This window comes from Suncus etruscus, chromosome 7 (genome assembly GCF_024139225.1).
Source record: "Suncus etruscus isolate mSunEtr1 chromosome 7, mSunEtr1.pri.cur, whole genome shotgun sequence".
Lineage (NCBI taxonomy): Eukaryota > Metazoa > Chordata > Mammalia > Eulipotyphla > Soricidae > Suncus > Suncus etruscus.
The window spans coordinates 38,213,934-38,234,135 of record NC_064854.1 but is presented as its reverse complement, the minus strand read 5'-3'; the positions used below and the strand labels follow the sequence as shown (position 1 = coordinate 38,234,135).

Sequence of the window (20,202 nt, the reverse complement as noted above, 5' to 3'; positions counted from 1 at the left end):
TCACAACTTACTACAAAAATCAAAGAATTAAAGACTGGCTTCTTGGACTTTTATTTTTTTTAATTTATTATTATTTTGAGTCACACTTGGCAGTGTTCAGGACTTATTCCTAGCTCTGCGCTCAGAAATCGCTCCTGGCAGGCTCGGGGGACCATATGGGATGCCAAGAATTAAACCCGGGCCCACCCTGGGTTGATCATGTGCAAGGCAAACACCCTACCGCTATGCTGTTGCTCTGGCCCTTGACTTTATTTTTTAATTTAATCTGTTTTTCCTGAGCTGTGCTCAGGAGACTTTTGACACTACCTGATGATTCTTGGCCAGCCAGGAGGGTTCAAAGATTGCCTCGGCCACCCTTAGTGATGCTTGGGATCTTGTGGTTCTAGGGATCGAACACAGTGTTGGCTGCATGCAAGACATGTGCCTTAAACCCTGAACTCTCCTGACCTGTGGGTTCTTAACCACACTGATGTGTTCACAATTAGCAATTGCTAATCATCTCACAAAAAAAAAAAGGAAGCAAATAAAAATTGGGTTGGGGTCGGGTATGCTTACAGGTGCTCAGGTTTTTCCCAGCTCAATGCTCAGGTATTACCTCTGGCAGTATGCAGGGAACCATATGTGATGCCAGGGGTTGAACCCAGGCTAGCCACCTGAAAATAAACACTTTATCTGTTGCTCACTCTAGCCCCAAATTATTTTTTTAATTAGAAAAATAAACAAGTGCAATATTCTGTAATGCTCAGAGGTCTTCTGGAGATGCTCAAATGATGTGGTAGTGCCAGTGATTGAATCTGGGCCTCCTACATGTGAAAAATGTGTTTTAGCCTGTTAAGCAATCTCTACAGCTTACCAGAAAGCAAATATGGATTGAAACAAGCTTTCTCAGATCTGCCTTTTATTCAGAAGCAAGGAGTAGTGGTCCCATTTCTGTAATACCCATTTTTCCTGCCAATCAAATGACTACTTGCTATAAAGTGTTTTCCTATCCAAAGTATTTTTGTTTGTTTGTTTTTGGACCACACCCTGCGACACTCAGGGATTACTCCCAGCTCTGCGCTCAGAAATTGCTTCTGGCGCAGGAGACCTTATGGGATGCTGGGAATCAAACCCAGGTCTGTCTTGGGTCTGCCTCGTTCAAGGCAAATGCCCTACAGCTGCTCTCTCTGGCCCCCAAAGTATATTTCTGTCATCACACTTCATTGAATCATTTTCCTTATTAATAATACTTAAGGCCATAAGTAAGATCACTGTTCAAAGCTGAGATATTTTGCTCCTCATTTATAATGCAACACTCTCTGTATATCTGTTCTTGCCCAGAACAGATGCTGAACACTTAACTGTAGGCTTGTGAGACAGTGAGGCCTTAGATTTTATGTTATGCTACAATTGTTTATAAACTTTTCAATTTTGGAGAATTTATTACTTAGGATTATGGTCAGTATTATTATTATTAATTTAATTCAGGATTTTGAGTAGCATCGGACAGAGATATTATTAAGGCATAGGTAGATGGAAATACAAGAGTGCATTTGTAGTAGACATAAATAATTTTAATTGACTTAGTTGTAGAAACTAAGATGTATCCATCATCTTTTTTATGAGTGAAAATTCAATTTGCTGTATTAGGTATTTTTTTTTCCCTTTGAAATGTGGGGAGTTGTAGTGCCTAGCTCCTATGTTCATAGATTGGTTTTTATTTTTATTTAAAAATTTTGTTTTTGTTTTTGGGTCATACCAGGTGGTGCTCAGGGGTTACTCCTAGTTCCTGGCAGGCTCAGGGACCTTATGAGATTCTGGGATTCAAACCATCTTCCATCCTGGTCAGCCTGCGTGCAAGGCAAACGCCCTACCACTGTGCTATCTTTCAGGCCCCATAGATTGGGTTTTTTTTTTGTTTTGTTTTTGTTTTTGGGTTTTTGGGTCACACCCAGCAGAGCTCAGGGGTTACTCCTGGCTCTATGCTCAGAAATTGCCCCTGGAGGCATGGGGGACCATATAGGATGCTGGGATTCAAACCACCTTCCTTCTGCATGCAAGGCAAATTCCCTACCTCAGGGGTCTCAAACTCAATTTACCTGGGGGCCACAGGAGGCAAAGTTGGGGTGAGGCAGGGCTGCATAAGGGATTTCGCTTACTGAATATTCGCAATAAAAATCACATTAGTAAGAAAAAAAATCGCATTAAACATTTGCATACCCTGAACGGAACTGCTCGGGGTGTGCGAATGTTTAATGAGATTTTTTTCTTACTAATGCGATTTTTATTGTGATTATTTGGTAAGCGAATAATCACGAATACTGCGATATTTGAAGGCTGGCTGCGGGCCACAAAATGTTGTATGGAGGGCCACAAATGGCCGCGGGCCACAAGTTTGAGACCCCTGCCCTACCTCCATGGTATCTCTAGGGCCCCATAGATTGGTTTTTATTTTCATTTATTTATTTATTTATTTTTGTTTTTGGGTCACGCCAGCAGTGCTCAGGGGTTACTTCTGGCTCTATGCTCAGAAATCGATCCTGGCAGGTCCAGGGGACCATATGGGATGCCAGGATTTGAACCACTGTCCTTCTGCATGCAAGGCAAATGCCTTATCTCCATGCTATCTCTCCAGCCTCTCGTGACTTCATTTTTTTTTTCTAACAGCTATGTAATATTCCATTTTGTAGATGTACCACAATTTCTTTAGCCACTCATTTGTTGTCAGGTACCTAATTTGTTTCCAGATCTTGGCTATTATAAATAGCACTGCTATGAAATAGGAGTGCAGATGGCATTATTGTATTATGTTTTTGTGTTCCTAGGATATATCCCTACTAGTACTGCTGGATATTATGGGTGCTCAATTTCCAGTTTTTTGGTTTTTTTTTGGGGGGTCACACCTATAGCGCTTAGGGGTTACTCTTGGCGCCACGCTCAGAAATTGCCCCTGGCAGGCACAGGGGACCATATGGGATGCTGGGATTCGAACCACCGTCCTTCTGCATGAAAGGCAAATGCCTTTTCTCCAGGCTATCTCTCCGGCCCCAATTTCCAGTTTTTTAAGGAATAACCATATTGTTTTCCAGAAAGGCTGGACTAGATGGCATTCCCACCAGTAGTGAGATTTTTCTTTCTCCCCCACATGTATGCCAGCAGTGTATCCAGTGTTCTTGGTGTTAATAATTTCAAAAGCAAAATTTTGGATTGTTAAGAGTGTAGTGGGGTGTGTGTGTGTGTGTGTGCGTGCACGCGCGCATGAATGCACAGGTTGAATTAGCTTGTGGAGGAAATTACTTTGAATTTCAATTATTTACTTTTAATTTAAAAATTATTAGTATGCCTAATTTTACCTTTGAACTTCTTAAAATATAGTTTTATACTTTGTATTTGTATTCATAGATGCCAACACTATTTGTGGAATCAGTTTTGGAAGTCCATGGTAAATTTGTTCAACTTATCAACACTGTTTTGAACGGTGATCAGCATTTTATGAGTGCGTTAGATAAGGTAACTTTTAATGCATGTCTAATATATTTAGTAATCATTCTTTAGTCATTTTCGGGAATTAAGACTCAATATGATTAACCAAAGAGTTAAATTGAATGTTTGAGTTCTATGGGTGTTGAATTCCCCATAAACATGCTATGTAAAGGAAATTGTTAGACTAGTTAATAAATTAATATTTTCTGAAAAATTCATGAATGATAGTGATATTCGAGAGTACTATTACTTCTTGGACAAAACTATTGTCCACGAAAGAAGAATAAATATACCTTACAAACTGGAATGTTGACATATTGTAAAGCAAAGGTCCTGGTTTTATTTGGTCTCTGCCCACTTTTCAGGGGGAATATAGTCAGTGCTGTAGTTCAGCAGGTAGAGTGCTTGCCTTGTATGTAGCGGATCCAGCTTTGATCCCCAGTATTCCACATGGCTACTCCGAGCCCATCCACTCCCCTCCCCATCTCAGCATCTTGGTAGAAATCTACCTTCTTCAAGCAAACAACCCCCCCTCCCACAGTTGTACCTTCGGCTGCTACTAGGGTGCTACTACTGCTGTACTACTGCTGCACAACCTTCTCCTGCAGATGTTCCAGGTTCCCTTATTCATTTATTTTTCCCCCTTATTCCTTTTAGTTTGTTAAAAAAAAAAAAAAAAGATTCTAAAAGAAATTTGCTTTCATTGCTGTCCTAAGATTAAGGAAATATAGTCTTATTTTATCATTATTTGGATTTTCTTTCAGTGGAAATTGGGGGCATTTACTACATTAACAAAGTACAGTGCCATGCATTGTCTGTAGGTAGCATATTTTGACCTGCAGATTATATTGTATATTGAGCTTGCTGTATTTTTACCCTGTTACTGGTGGCTGATTACTGGCCTGTTTTGTCTTTAGGCTCTTACATCAGTTGTAAATTACAGAGAACCCAAGTCTATTTGCAAAGCACCTGAATTGGTAAGTTATATGTTTAATTTTATGAAAACATTATTTCATTTCCTTTTGTGTAGCTTTTTCCAGAAAAATTGATTAAATTATTCAGCTTCAAAAATGACTTTCATATGTTGTCATTTAAGGAACGCACTAACTGTGTGCTCTTTAAGTTTCTTGAGAAGTAAGCAACACTAGCCTGGAAAGATTCTCAGCCTGCTGTGCACATGGTTTGCATTGCAGATGCCCAGATTCCAGCCCCAGCAACACTTCTCTTTCTTATCCCCCCATCAAACACAGAACCCAGAGTTGCCCCCAAGCACCACTGATAATAGTCCCTAAAGAGAAACAAAACTTAGATAAAAAGGAAATAACCAAAGGAGAAAATTATGTTTCACAAACTTTTGGGTTTCAAGTATTTTCTCATTGAAATGATTTACATTACTTTTCCTACTGATGTCATTTCATTGGAAAAGTGATGAGAAATTTGTGTTAATCTTTTAACAAAATTTTTCTTTCGGGCTGTAAAAAATTTTAAAGTACTTGTTTAATTTTAAAAACAAAGAATTGAAGTTACCATTTGATATAAATTAGATAAATATTTAGGTCTTCACCCAGTGGGCTCAGGAACGACTCCTGGCTGATGTTCCTGGGTCCCTACTGGTGTTGTTTGGGAAACCTTTTGTGTTGGAATCAGTTTTGGGCCTCTGCAATGCATATGCTCCAGCCTTCAAATGACCTGTCTGGCTCCATAACTTGTATTTTAAGTTATTTTGTGAGTGATTATAATTTTAAAACTGAATCTTTATGAGCCACAGGTCTAAGTGGCACATCATACTTGTCTTGCCTGTATAAAATCCTCATTTTGATCCCCAGCTCTGAAGAAAAAAAAAAAGGCAAAAGTCCCAAACATACATACTTCAGGATGATCTAACTTTGTATTGTCATCACTTTGCCTCTCTGAGGCATGGATATATACAGAATGACCTTTTTCATAAGATTTACTATTGGTTTCTATTTGAGCTTGCTAAATACTGTGACAACTTACTAAAGAAATCAGCAAAAGGTATGACGGAGAATGAAGTCGAAGATAAACTCACGAGCTTCATTACTGTGTTTAAATATATCGACGATAAGGATGTTTTTCAGAAGGTGAGTCATGAAGGAAAAAAAAATTGTGTTGTACTCACTTTGTAATTTTTTTCCCTTAAAATCATTGGAAAGGGAGTAAACTTTAAAAATATTTTTAATACAGTTCTACGCAAGAATGTTGGCAAAACGCTTAATTCATGGGTTATCTATGTCTATGGATTCTGAAGAAGCAATGATCAATAAATTAAAGGTAATTTAAGTCTTTAATCTCATAATGTCCTAGAAATCATTCTGTTAGCAAATAAAACTGTTGATTGCCGTATTATATGAAGTAGTTGGAAATAATTCTTAGATAAAGTATTGGTTAAAAGTTTAATAGTATTTTCATAGTGTATTATATACAGTATGAAAATATATATACATTATATAGTATTAGAGTGATAAAATTGAAATAGAATCACCCACAAGATAAGCAATATTAACTTTGCAAAAAATTCCATAACTCATAAAAGAATATTCTTTGATATTCTTTATGTGCATTTTTAGTATAGAGTATATGATTCATTCATGTTACATCATTTTTCCTTACATACTTATGAGATAAGTTGTGGCTGATATAATATTAGCCTAATTCATTCAATATCTGGTCTTTTTTTTTTTTTTATAGAGCTAGTTATAGTGTTTGGTTTCTTTTTAAAATACCAAAAGAAAATCTCTTATCTTTTAGAAGTGTTGTTGATCTATTTGTACATACCCAAATTAGAGACCCACATTTCTAACTTGAGAACGATAGGGTTTTGAGTAATTTCATAGTAAATCTATTTACTGTAGACAAAATTAAGAAATATGCCTTTCCACCTTCTTTTAAAATTCTCTTGGGTCAGATATTTCCAGTTTTATTTCAAGATTTATTTTGTAAATCTTACCAGATAAAGATAATAAAGTTTTCAGTAATGTAACTTATTGAAAGGCTTTTGCGCTAAAGGAAAATTGGTCTTAATTAATAAAATTTTAATAAGTCATCTAAATTTGAAACAAAGTATTTGAAAAGTTTAGCTACTTTGGTTTATGAATAAGTCAGAGCTTAGGTGTAAGTATACAATTTATAAGCATGAGTTTTTCCTATAAAGTTAGTGGCAACATGTTCTTATTAATTGATAATTTATTGTTTTTCTTTTTAAATTGTTTTATATTAAACTCTTTACAGCAAGCCTGTGGTTATGAATTTACCAGCAAGTTACATCGAATGTATACAGATATGAGTGTCAGTGCTGATCTCAACAATAAGTTCAACAATTTTATCAAAAATCAAGACACAGTAATAGATTTGGGAATTAGTTTTCAGATATATGTTTTACAGGTATGAGAAGTACTTTTCTTATGGGCAATCACTACTCCTTTCACATACTCTGAAATAATTTTATAAAATGATACCTACTTGCATGCGGATGGATGGACCCATATGGTTCCCAGAACCTGCCAAGAGCTTTTTCTGAGCACTGAGCCAAAAGTGACCCCTGTACATCACCAGGTGTGACCCAAACTCCCCCAACCCCAATTTGATACCTACTTAAATTTCTTTCAATTAGTAAATGAGGATAACTTCTAAAGTTAAGTGTTATTTGGGTTTTGAATGAAATAAACCATGATGGATTTTTAAAAAAAGTTGAACACACAAAAACAAGTGTTTTAGTTGCTTAAATTATTGTGTATATACACACACACACCATATAACACACACACACACACAACCCCTATCTTCAAGTTAGACATTTTCTTAACTTTTTCATTTTCTTTTTCCCTTTTAGGCTGGTGCATGGCCTCTTACCCAAGCACCTTCATCAACATTTGCAATTCCCCAGGAATTGGAAAAAAGTGTACAGATGGTATGTTTGTAGAAAATATAGATCTAGTTATTAGTTGCCTAATTATTAAGATATTTAAAATAATCACATCTTTTTAAATGTCTTTCCAACATTTTAAAGGCTGGTGAGATATAAAAAAAATTCACAAATTGTTGTTAGTTTGCCTTGTTGAAGACAACGATAAACAGTTGCTGTCAGGGTGTCAAATAGATCTTTGTCAAAGATGTGTTCTGAGGGGTTGGAAAAAATAGTACAATGGGTAGGGCACTGACTTGTATTGACTGGCCCAGGTTTGATTTCTGGTACCACATATAATTCCTCAAGCCCACCAGGAGTGATCCCTTAGCATAGAGGCAGATGTAAACCCTGAACACTGCCAGATGTGGCCCCCAAACCAAACCAAGCCAAAATATTTACATTTTTATTAAGCATTTTATTTTTAGTAAGTATTCATTCTTACTATTATTATTGCGCTGCTGTGCTGCAGAGTGGAGGGGAATGGTCACATTTGTTTTGGTGCCATTAGTTGCACTTGTCATTTGCAAATAATCAGGTTTCTGACTATAGAATTAGGATTCCAAGTATATTGCTCTCTCCATTTGGGTTTTCAGTAGTTACCAGTAGAGGGAGTTTGACATTGTCTTTTTTTCCCCCTTGTTACCCAGGTTTCAATTTTATGGGAATGAATGTTCATCTGTTCCTTAATAGTATATAAGTTTTATGTAAATTAATTTATCTTGCCTTAGTGATTATTTTAGTTTTAATCATAAACGTGGCTGTTCATCAAAAATTACTTACATTTTGAAGCCTTAGCTATAGTATAGTGGTAGGGCATTTTTGCTTTGCACTTGGCTGACCTGAGATGACCTGGGTTTGCTCTCCAGCATCCCATCTGGTCCTCAAGCCCACAATGGGTGATTTCTGAGCTCAGAGCCAAGAATAACCCCTGAGAATGGCCGGATGTGGCCTAAAAATAAAAAAAAAAATTTACACATCTTACACATATGTATTTTAATGCTATGAAAATTTTACCTTAAACATACAAGAGGCCAGAGAGCTTTGCACATATCTGACTTGGTTCGATACTTGTCACCCCACTTGGTCCCTGAACCCCACCAGAAGTGATCCCTGAGCTTACAAGGACTAAGCCTGAGCACTACTAGGTGTGGGTGTGCTCAAGCCCCACCCCCTTCCCAAACAACGAACAGCTTATGTTTAAACTATAGTTTTGGTGTTTTTTTTTTTTTAAAGAAATATAAAGTTTTGTATGTATGTTGTTTTTATTTTGGCTTTTGGACCATACTCAGCAGTATTTATAGGCCTCTTCTAGCTGTGCTGGGGGAATTACTTTTGGTGGTGCTTGGAGAAAGAATAAGTGCCAGGGAGCAAACCTGGGCCTCCCATCAGTGACACCCTGAGGTGTCACTGAGCTCTTTCTCTGGCCCATGAATAAGTACATATGCTTTGTTTGTTTTTGGTATTGGGCTATACCTTGGCAATCAATACTTAGGGACTATAAGCACTGGGGGTGCAGTCTCTTGATCATGAGATGTGTGAGATCTGTTGAAGTACACCAGTATAGCTGACTGTTAAGTAGATAAACTCATTGAATATTAAAACAAAATTTTAATCTTTAGGACATTTTGAATTCTACTTCATTCTATTTCAAATGGTTTGGAAGGTGTAATCCTTGAGCCTATATATCTAGTATATCTAGCTTAACTAGATATACTTCTTACTAGTGAACTTTGATAGCAAATATCTTTAATTACAATTAAGGTTTTATAACTCTTTTTTTTGGTTTTTGGTTTTTGGGTCACACCTGGTAGTGCTCAGGAGTTACTACTCCTGGCTCTGCAGTCAGAAGTCATTCCTGGCAGGCTCTGGGGACCATATGGGATGCCGGGATTCGAACCAGAATCCATCCTGTGTTGGCTGCATGCAAGGCAAATGCCTTACTGCTGTGCTAGCGCTCTGCCCCTCCCCTTTTTATAACTTGTCTTTTAAGATTGGCCGAATTGATAGTATTTTGATTTGCAGCTGATTTCCCCCCCCCCTCTCTGTTTGGGCCACACCCCACAGTGGTCTGGGGTTATTCCTGGCTTTGCGCTCAGAAATCATTGGTGACAAGTTTGGGGGACCATATGGGATGCTGTGGCTCGAACCCTAATTTGTCCCAGGTCTGCTGCGTGCAAGGCATACACCCTACCGCTGTGCTATTACTCTGGCCAGATTCTTTTTCTTGATGACCTATTTTATTAATGCGATTTATAGATTCTATAATCTAATCTTTTTGAAGGTATACTGAGATCTTTTTATGGTGTATTTTGACTTTTTCTTTGTGTTCATTAGAACTAGGCAGAAAATCTTAAGTTTTCTAGATGCCAGCCATATGGAGGGTTTGGTCAGTGAGAAGAAAGCTGAATCTCTGGAGAGAAAACAATGCTCAAATTTCAGTCTCCAGGATAGGCAAAGTTCAGAGAGAATTTACTGATTCTCTTGGCTGGCAACTGCAAACTTTTGTTTTAAGGAGTGGCACAGTTGGCTTAAAGATCAAATGTTTTAAAAGCCTGCTGATGGCTTTTATTTACATTTCTTTTGGCATTTTTCCCCTCTGGAGAAGCCTCTTCCTTCACACTTATCTAAATAAAAATTTTTTAATACAACTATATTGCTTCACAAAAAAAAGGAAAAATATTGAAAGTATAAAGGTAAGGAAGGAAATTTTACTATTCCAAGATTATATTAATGTTATTTAATTTTTCATCATAATATAAAGACACAAAAATAAATCTAAAGCTTTGTTTTATTGTTGGATTTAGGTGATTTTTTTTTTTTTTTTTTTTTTTTTTTTTTGGTTTTTGGGCCACACCTGGCGGTGCTCAGGGGTTACTCCTGGCTGTCTGCTCAGAAATAGCTCCTGGCAGGCACGGGGGACCATATGGGACACCGGGATTCGAACCAACCACCTTTGGTCCTGGATCAGCTGCTTGCAAAGCAAACACCGCTGTGCTATCTCTCCGGGCCCGGATTTAGGTGATTTTTTAATTTTTGATTTTGAGTCACACCAGGCTGTGCTCAGGGTTTATGCCTGCCTCTGTACTCAGGGATCACTCCCGGTAGGCTTGGGGAACTGTATGGTGCTGGGAATAGAACCTGGGCTGGTCTCGTGCCCTACTCACTATTGCTTTGGCCTCGGAATTTTTATTTACTTTTCTTTTTAGTGTAATAAAACAAGTAAATTGTGTGGCAGTAGCTAAAAATAATTAAATTTTTTTCTTTATTTTCAGTTTGAATTATTTTACAGTCAACATTTTAGTGGAAGGAAACTTACTTGGTTACATTATCTTTGTACAGGTAAAGTGCATTTCATTATATCTAGTCTAATGAAATTTACTAATGGTCATATTAATTTAGGAGACTTGTATATTAACATTTTTCAGAAGGGTGGTGTATATTTTATGACTGAAACTCAAGTATGAACAATTTTGTAACAATGGTGCTTAAATAATTTATTAAAAATATTTTTCATCTTTTTCTACCTTTTTGGTTACTTTAAAAGCAATGAGATTCAAATGGAGCAATCTTTAGCAGTGTTTTCTAATTATGCTGTTTATATTATTGATGCTTATTAAGAAAATTTCTGAATTTTATAATGCACGCAACTGACCTGGCTTTGATCCTCAGTATCCCATATGGTTTCCTCAAGTGTAGAACCGGAGTAACTCCTGAGCGCTGCTGGGTTGTAGCTCCAAAACAAAAACAAATAGGGAAGTTCTGCTCAGTCTCCATTGTCAAAGTCAGACCTCTGTAATTAGAGAACTTGATTTTTGTACAAGTCCTAGGCTAAATAAAGCCTAGGATAGGGTTTTACTTATTGGTCCCAGTATAAGTTCTGCCCAGTCATGGTTGTCAAAGTCAGTCTTCTGTAGTTAGCGCTCCTGGTTTTTGTACAGATCTCAGGGTGTATTGTCTTCTGATTTCAACTTACGGTTCGGTGATGTGATAGGTCAACCTTCCCTTAGATTAAGTTGTAGGTTGTAAAATAAAAACATTAAAAAACCGAGAGAGGGCCGGAGAGATAGCATGGAGGTAAGGCGTTTGCCTTTCATGCAGGAGGTCATCGGTTCGAATCCCGGCGCCCCATATGGTCCCCTGTGCCTGCCAGGAGCAATTTCTGAGCCTGGAGCCAGGAATAACCCCTGAGCACTGCCAGGTGTGACCCAAAAACCAAAAAAAAAAAAAAAACCGAGAGAATACAAGCTTGAAGCAAGCAAAGAAACAGATAAGCAAGCGAGATCCATGTTGAAGGGAGAACACGGGCTTAAGAGGGCACCTTGTAATGCTTTGTTGCACATTTTCCCTGGCCTCTCTCCCAGAGATGCTTTAGAACTGTATATATGGGCTGTATCTTTTTTTTTTCTTTTTTTTTTTTGTTTTTGTTTTTTTGGGCCACACCCATTTGATGCTCAGGGGTTACTCCTGGCTAAGCGCTCAGAAATTGCCCCTGGCTTGGGGGGACCATATGGGACACCGGGGGATAGAACTGCGGTCCTTCTTTGGCTCGTGCTTGCAAGACAGACACCTTACCTCTAGTGCCACCTCACCGGCCCCTGTGGACTGTATCTTAATAGCTCTCAGGATGGTTTTGTCTGGAGCATTTTTCTCTTTTTCTATTAGCTAGACTGAGAAAAGGTCTGAGAGTGTTCCTTTTTTAATCCATTTGTGACCCCAGATACTGGGCAGAGAATCATTTTGTGTATACTTGACTCGAACTTTTATAGGATAGACGAGATGCCAGTAGATATACTATTGTGTGAGGGATGCCTATTAGCAAACAGGTATTCTCTGTCTTTCTCTGTCTTCCTAATCCTTCCATTGTTTTTTTCCTCTGCTTAACTTGTAGCCTTCATATTAATATTTAAAGACATTGTTTGAACCTGCTGGTAAAGTCAGGGTAGCTCAACTGTGATTTTTATGTTATATACTCAACTAAAATTTTTCCTCAAGCTTCAAACAAAACAATAACATTTGTAACAAGAATGGCTTTCACTTCATATTTCTTACTTCTTTTGGTTTATTGTTTTAGGAGTAAAAGATCTGAAACGTCTTTCCTTTTTTTTTTTTGAATCAATTATTTCTTAAGCTTTTAATATATTTCTTTACATGGTTCTTTCAAAGTCACAATTTTGTTTTTATTGCAGGTGAAGTTAAAATGAATTATTTGGGCAAACCTTATGTAGCCATGGTTACAACATACCAAATGGCAGTTCTCCTTGCCTTTAACAACAGTGAAACTGTCAGTTATAAAGAGCTTCAAGACAGCACTCAGATGAATGAAAAGGAACTGACAAAAACGATCAAATCATTACTTGATGTGAAAATGATTAACCACGATTCAGAAAAGGTATGGTTATTTCAAGAAATGTAAGTATAAAAGTTAAAATCATTGGACCAGGGACATTTAATTAGTCCAGTGGTAGGGCACTTGCCTTGCATGAGTAAAGCTCTGAACTCAAATCCCTAGCACATCGAAAACAAATTTTTTTTCCCCAAAAACCTTTCACAAGATTTTTGCAGTTTTAAAAAAGTTAGACTATGATTGTTCCAGGCTCTTTGTTTATTGAAAAGCCCTTGAATCAATTACATTACTGCATACTTAGTGTGTCTGTGAGTTTGACTCTTAAAGAATGCTATATATTATTGTCTTGAATGAGAAGTGCAAACCAAATGTATACTTATTTTATTCAAAGTCTTATACCAACTTTGTAGTTTCGATATATTCTATATGAAAAAAGAAATACGTAGCATATGTGGGCAAGCCTGTCAAAACTTATGCTTATAAGCAAGAAACCTGATTAATGTTGCATTTTTGTTGTTGTTTTGGGGCCTCTCTTGGCGATGCTCAGGGATCATTTCTGGTGGGCTTATGGATGCGAGAGATTGGCTGCATGTAAGGCAAACACCTTATCTTCTGTACTCTTGCTCTAGCCCATGATGCTTTATTTAGATTAAAAGTTTATAACTTATTTCTCTGATCATTTAATTTTGCTGAAACTTCTAAAATTTTATAATTTAGTATTGAATAATTATAAGAAATGAGAAAGTACTAGTCTTTTTATTTTTGGATTTTAAGAAAACACTAAATTTTAAGTGATGACGTTCGTTATAAACCTGAATAAATGCTTTAAACACTATATATTTTAAAGCATTTTATTTTTTTTCTGCCCAGAGGTATTTTTAAAATTGGACTGTTTATTTGCACATTTTAGTTTACTCATGAGTCCTAAAATTCCTTTGCAGGATTTCTTAGATTATTATTAAGAAGGAATCTTTTAGCCATGTACTTTTGAATCATGCTAATGGAGAAATCCCATTATATGAGTAACCCAATATAAAAACCATTACTCTAAAAATTGGCTTATTAGATTTTACTTACAAAAGGCCACTTCTGGCAGAGTGAATAAAACATGAATTCAGGGGTTCTGGTAAGAATTATACCAGCATTGGGCCGGGCGGTGGCGCTGGAGGTAAGGTGCCTGCCTTGCCTGCGCTAGCCTAGTACGGACCACGGTTCGATCCCCCGGTGTCCCATATGGTCCCCCAAGAAGCCAGGAGCAACTTCTGAGCGCATAGCCAGGAGTAACCCCTGAGTGGCACAGGGTGAGGCCCAAAAAACCAAAAAAGAAAGAAAAAAAAAAGAATTATACCAGCATTAAGGAGGAGGGATACTTGGTGCCACTGGAAGTGACTTCTGGCTTGCTTGTTAGACTATTTCTTTTCTTTTTGTCTTTTTCTTTTTTCTTTTTTCCCTTCTCCCCTTCTTTCCCTCCTCTTTCATCCTTTCCTATTTATTTATTTATTTATTTATTTATTTATTTATTTATTTATTTATTTATTTATTTATTTATTGTCACATCTGGTAGTGTTCAGGGCTTTCTCCTGACTCTGATTTTAGGGATCACTCCTGGCATGCTGAGGGAACCATATGAGGGAGGTACTGGGGATTGAATCCAGGTCAGCTACATGCAAGCAAGTGTCCTCATCACAGTACTATATGTCTGGCATATGGGCTATTCCCTCCCCCCCACCTCCCTACCCTGGTTTTTGGGCTAGGCCCTGCCATGCTGAGGGGCTACTCCTGACTGCGTTCAGAAATTATTTCTGGAAGGCTCGGGGGACCATTTAGGATGCTGGGGATATTGAACCCTGGTTGGCCATGTGCAAGGCAAATGCCATACTAGCTATGCTATTGTTCCAGTCCCCTTAGGCTATCTAGTACTAGGGCTTGGTTATTGCAGCATTATAAAAAACAACTTGGTATTGAAAATTTCAAAATGGAATGGAAAATTTTGGGGTTTTGTTCTGCGCCAAATCAACATGTAAAATTTCTCTTTGAAGCCAATAGGCTAGAGACTTCTTTGTTTTGTGCTCTAGTTCAAAATACATATTTGATGATTCTAAAATTGGACAAAATGTATATAGTATTTAATTATTCTAAAGGGACACTTAATTAAATTCTATCATAAAATTAGAAACTATTTATTTCCTTTTTGGGGTGTTTAGGGCCACACCCGGTGGCTCTCAGGTTACTCTTGCCTCTGTGCTCAGAAATTGCTGCTGGCAAGTTCACAGGACCATATGGGATGCTGGGCATTGAACCCAGGTTGGTCCCAAACCCAAGTCAGTTGGCTGCAGGTCAGGTCGGCTGTGTGCAAGACAAACGCCCTACCTGCTGTGCTAGCAATTGCTTCAGTCCCAGGGAACTATTGTTCTGCTTCCTTTACAGAAGGCGGGGTATTTTCCCCCTTAAGTCACACCTGGCAGCCCTCCGGGGTTGCTTCTCGCTCCTTACTCAGAAATACTCATGCAGGATCAGTGGGCCATATGGGATTCTGGGGATCGAACCTGGGTCAGCGCATACAAGGCAAACCCCCTATCCACTGTGTTAAATTTTTTTTATGGTTTCAAGATTTTTGAGAGTTTAATCATGTGCTTGGTCATTTAGTTTATGGTTATTGTGGGAGATTTTATTTACTGTTTTATTCTTTCTGAATTCAAATGATTATCTTCTCATAGGAAGACATCGATGCAGAATCATCATTTTCATTAAATATGAACTTCAGCAGTAAAAGAACAAAATTCAAAATTACTACATCAATGCAAAAAGACACACCACAGGTAAGTACCTTTTATTTATTTTTCTCTTTTCCTTTGAGATGACCCGGGCATCTCACCCTTTGCTGGAGAGGCCCCCTTTGTTGTGGAGCCAGGAATTGAACTTGCAGCTTCAGATACTTTGCTACAGAGCTCCAGGCCCAGGAAGTGCTTTTTATTATTTTTTAAAATGTAATTATTTTCTATCTTGTAATTATTTTTCTATCTTGGTTTTTGGACCATACCCTATGGTGCTCAGGATTTACTCCTGACTTTTCTGCTCTCAGGAATCACTCCTGGCAGGCTCAGAGGACTATATATGGTACCTGGGATTGAATTTAAGTCGCTCCTGTGCAAGGCAAGTGCACTGATTTTTAAAATTAATAAGTTGAGGGATGGAGAGATAGCACAGCTGTAGGGTATTTGCCTTGCATGCACCAATCCAGGATGGACCTGGGTTCGAATTCTGGCATTCCATATGGTCCCCCAAGTCAGGAGCCATTTCTGAGTACAAAGCCAGGAGTAACCCCTGAGCACAGCTGGGTATGGCCCCTAAAAAAAACCAAAACAAAATTTTAAAAATTGTTTTTTATTTCTAGTTTTATTTGTATTCACTAACCGTAGGACCTCTGACAGTATTTATTTTTATGTATTTAGGTTTTGAGGCCAAACCCAGCAGTGCTCAGAGCTGTTCCTGTTTCTGTGTTCCGCAGTGACCCGTGGCAGTGCTTATATATAGTGCTAAAGATTCCAACCAGGGTTGCAGGATGCAACTTTCTTGTAGTACTCTGGCACCTCTGACAGTGCCTTTTAAAAAATAGTATAAAGATTATCTAAAGGAACACTGTTGTGGTTTATCCATATTTAAATCTTTGCTTGCTTTATGTTTTTTTTTCTTTTTTTAATTTTGGGCCACAGCTATTGGTATTTAGGGGTTACTCCTGATTCTGCACCCAGGAATCACTCGAGTGCTTAGGGGATCATATGGGATGCTTGGGATGGAACCCAGATTGTTGTGTGCAAGGCAAATGCCCTACCCATTGTACTGTTGCTCCAGCTCCTGATAAGGAAAAGTGTTACCACATTTTTTTTTTTAAAGAATGGTTGAATGGGCCGAAGAGATAGCATGGAGGTAAGACGTTTTCCTTGCATGCAGAAGGTTTGAATCCTGGCATCCCATATGGTCCCCGGAGCTTGCCAGGAACTCTTTCTTTATTTTTTCTTTATCTTTTTTTTTTTTTTTTGGTCACACGTAGCAGTGCTCAGGGGTTACTCCTGGCCCACCCATATGGGATGCCGGGATTTGAACCACCATCCTTCTACATGCAAGGCAACCATGCTATCTCTCTGGCCCCATGCCAGGAGTAACCCCTGAGTGCTGCCGGGTGTGACCCCCCCTATACCGCCCCCCCAAATAAAAGAATGGTTGAAAACACCTTTCAAACTTTAATGGGTAAACAAACCACTTGGGCATCTTACTAAGATTTCATTACATAAGAGTTGGGGACTGGAGATAGAACTCAGTAGCATGTCCAAGGCGCAGGCTTGATTCCTGGCATTGACTATTCCCCTGAGCACCAACAATCAACCCTGGAGCATGGAGCTGGGAGTAGACCCTGAGTTTTGCCAGGAGTGGCTCAAAAAAAAAAAAAAAAAAAACAACAAATAAGAAAAAAACACTTGATTCTGGCTAGAGAGATAGCTCAAAGAACTAGAGTGTGCACTGCATTCAAGGGCCCCGGGTTTAATCTATGACTTCCCTGAATTCTGCCAGAAGTGACCTCTGAGCAAGATCTCGGAATGTAGCATGTGAGCAACACTGGTTATGCACAAAAATAAAAGAGAGATAACTCAATTTGTAATTTGGTAGATTTGTGTGGTAAACATCTGCTATTGAGTCTTTGAACTAACTCAGAAGGTGACTTATTTTGTTCCTAGGGAACCTCTTATCACATCTTGATTGCCTCCCCTCTGAAAGCTAATAAAAGATACTTGTTGATGTAGCATTGACATTTTTTAATGTATCTAAAAGCTTTAATGATTTTTCATGCTTACGTGCAAAGCAGACATAAATAATTTTTGTACTCAAATATAAGTGAAACCCATATGCATTATCTAATAGATATTGATGAACAACAAATTACCTTATAACCTAGTTAACAAGTATGTTGACTTCTTTACCTTGCTTCAACTGTTACATCCTTAAGCTCCCTGGAAATAAACCCTTTCTGAATCATCCTTCGTGATTTTCTGCTTGAGCAAAATAGAACCCTTTACAACGTTTGCCTTTGAAGCCAATTGCTAAAGCATCTAAAAGTATCACGGTATACGCCTCTATTCATTAGGAATAAAATTAGGTATTTTCTTGAAATTATAAAGAACTATATAAATTCTGTTGTATTGCCTGTTTGTAAATTGAGTACAATTTAGTGTATTAATGTACAGGTCTCCTCTTTGTTTCCAATTTTTATTTGATGATTTACTTTATGATTTACATTATCATTTTTTAATATAATATCTTTATTTAAACACTGTGATTACAAACATGATTGTATGTACATTATCATTAGTAATAGAGTTTCAAGATCTTTCATGAAGTACAAAGTTTTATTATTTCTTTTTAATTTTTATTTTGACCAAAGTAGATTACAAGTCTTTCACAGTAATTTTTTAGGTACGGAGTGACATTGAATCAGGGGCATTCCCACCACCAATATTAAGAAAACAATTTTTAAAACTTTGATCTACATAATTACTGCATAGTTTAATGTTCATTGTTCATCATAAATTATTTAACTGTTGATAAAATCAATTCAGAGTATGATTAATGGCTTAATACTGCTTTTTTCCTGTTTCTGCCTCACCCTTGGTTAAAAAAAAAAAAGGAAATGGAACAAACTAGAAGTGCTGTAGATGAGGACCGTAAAATGTATCTCCAGGCTGCTATAGTTCGTATCATGAAAGCACGAAAAGTACTTCGGCATAATGCCCTTATTCAAGAGGTAAAGTGAGCAAAAACTTTTTTTGTAGGGGCTGTTAACTAGAATTTGTATGGAATTTATATAAAATATGTTGATGTCTTTTGTTATCAGTTAATACTAAATTTTGTTGTATCCACCCTAATATTTTATAATAAAATCAATAGGCTTCTTGTTTTATATAAAAATTAATTATTTGGGGCCGGAATGGTGGTGCAGTGGAAGGGCATTTGCCTTACCTAGGATGTACCTTGGTTCGACCCCCCGGTATCCCATATGGTCCTCCAAGCCAGGAGCAATTTCTGGGCATGTAGCTAGGAATAACCCCTGAGCATTTATTGGTGTGGCCCCAAAACAAAACAAAACAATTATTGTTGGTTTTGCCAATAATAAAGTTGCTCCCTCTACCCTGTGAGCCCTTGAGTTAGTAAAAATTTCAGGAACTAGGGTGGTAGAAGGGCATTCACTTAGTTAGGCTGACCTGGAGTCAAGCTCAGCATCCCATATGGTCCCCCAGGAGTGATCCCTGAGCTCAGAGCCAGGGGTATCCCCTGAGCACTGCTGAGTGTGCCCTCCCCCCAATATATTCATATTTTTCAAGACAGTGACCTAATATATTTTTGCCCTATGGTTTCATTCAATTCAATGTAATTTTATATTTTAGTACTTTTTCCTACGTGAATGTGGTCTATTTTAAGAAACTGCAATACATTTGAGTCTCTTTATTGCTGAGCCAAATGGTTGGAGGTATTAATTTATGGCTGAATAATTAGCCATGGTCTGACATCCACGTGTCTCTTTACAGGTGATCAGCCAGTCCAGAGCTCGGTTCAACCCTAGTATCAGCATGATTAAGAAGTGTATTGAAGTTCTGATAGACAAACAGTACATTGAACGCAGCCAGGCGTCAGCAGATGAATACAGTTACGTAGCATGATGTCTCCTCCGGTCTGGTACGAGAAGATCATTGCCATCGCCATTTGGTGTGTTCCTGTGGGGAAAAGCAGGCCTGCGCCTCCATAATTTGGTCATTTTGCAGTCCCTGTTTTTCTGCTGTTTACAACATCACCAGTGCCACGTCATGAGCGTCAGAGAAAATGCCTAGAGATATTTCAAGCTCATGTCATTATGACATTTCTCAAAACTTTATTAAAAGAATGAGTGAAGTATTGCTGAAATGTGGAAATTTGGTTGGGTACCATGCTTTTTCTCCCCCTCACGTTTGCAGTTGATGTGTGTTTTTTTTTTAATGTATCTTAAAGGACATAAAAATCTTAAATATTGTAATATGACAGATAACCTAATAATTGTATCTACATTAAAATGACAAACATGATATTGCTGCTTGTCAAATAAAAAAATAAAGATATAGAATGCCGTTTTTATGTGGATGATCACACAGAATAATATATATAAACGTTCTTAAGTCGTCAAAGCAGTTAATGCTGTTGCAGCTGCATTTTTCTTTTCTTCTTCTTTTTTTTTTGATTTTTGGGCCACACCCGGTGACGCTCAGGGGTTACTCCTGGCTATGCGCTCAGAAATTCTCCTGACTTGGGGACCATATAGGACACTGGGGATCGAACTGTGGTCCATCTAGACTAGTGCGCATAAGGCAGACGCCATACAGCTTGTGCCACAGCTCCAGCCCCAACGGCTGCATTTTTCTGTGAATGGTTTAATTCACTTGTACTCCTA

The 20,202-nt window shown here is 37.9% G+C and overlaps 1 protein-coding gene across 2 annotated transcripts in view; it reads left to right on the top strand.

The window, feature by feature from the left end:
- The window catches only part of CUL2 (cullin 2), a 101,152-nt gene extending 81,270 nt beyond the window's left edge, over window positions 1–19,882 (top strand). For both annotated transcript variants that reach the window (XM_049776455.1, XM_049776454.1), the window contains 11 exons: window positions 3,382–3,489; window positions 4,380–4,439; window positions 5,436–5,564; window positions 5,668–5,754; window positions 6,712–6,864; window positions 7,313–7,390; window positions 10,660–10,726; window positions 12,574–12,776; window positions 15,449–15,550; window positions 18,412–18,528; window positions 19,310–19,882. In XM_049776455.1, the coding sequence (XP_049632412.1) occupies window positions 3,382–3,489; window positions 4,380–4,439; window positions 5,436–5,564; window positions 5,668–5,754; window positions 6,712–6,864; window positions 7,313–7,390; window positions 10,660–10,726; window positions 12,574–12,776; window positions 15,449–15,550; window positions 18,412–18,528; window positions 19,310–19,441 (1,236 nt within the window). In that variant the 3' untranslated portion in view covers window positions 19,442–19,882. The remainder of the gene's footprint in view (window positions 1–3,381; window positions 3,490–4,379; window positions 4,440–5,435; window positions 5,565–5,667; window positions 5,755–6,711; window positions 6,865–7,312; window positions 7,391–10,659; window positions 10,727–12,573; window positions 12,777–15,448; window positions 15,551–18,411; window positions 18,529–19,309) is intronic.
- The last annotated feature ends 320 nt before the right edge of the window (window positions 19,883–20,202 follow it).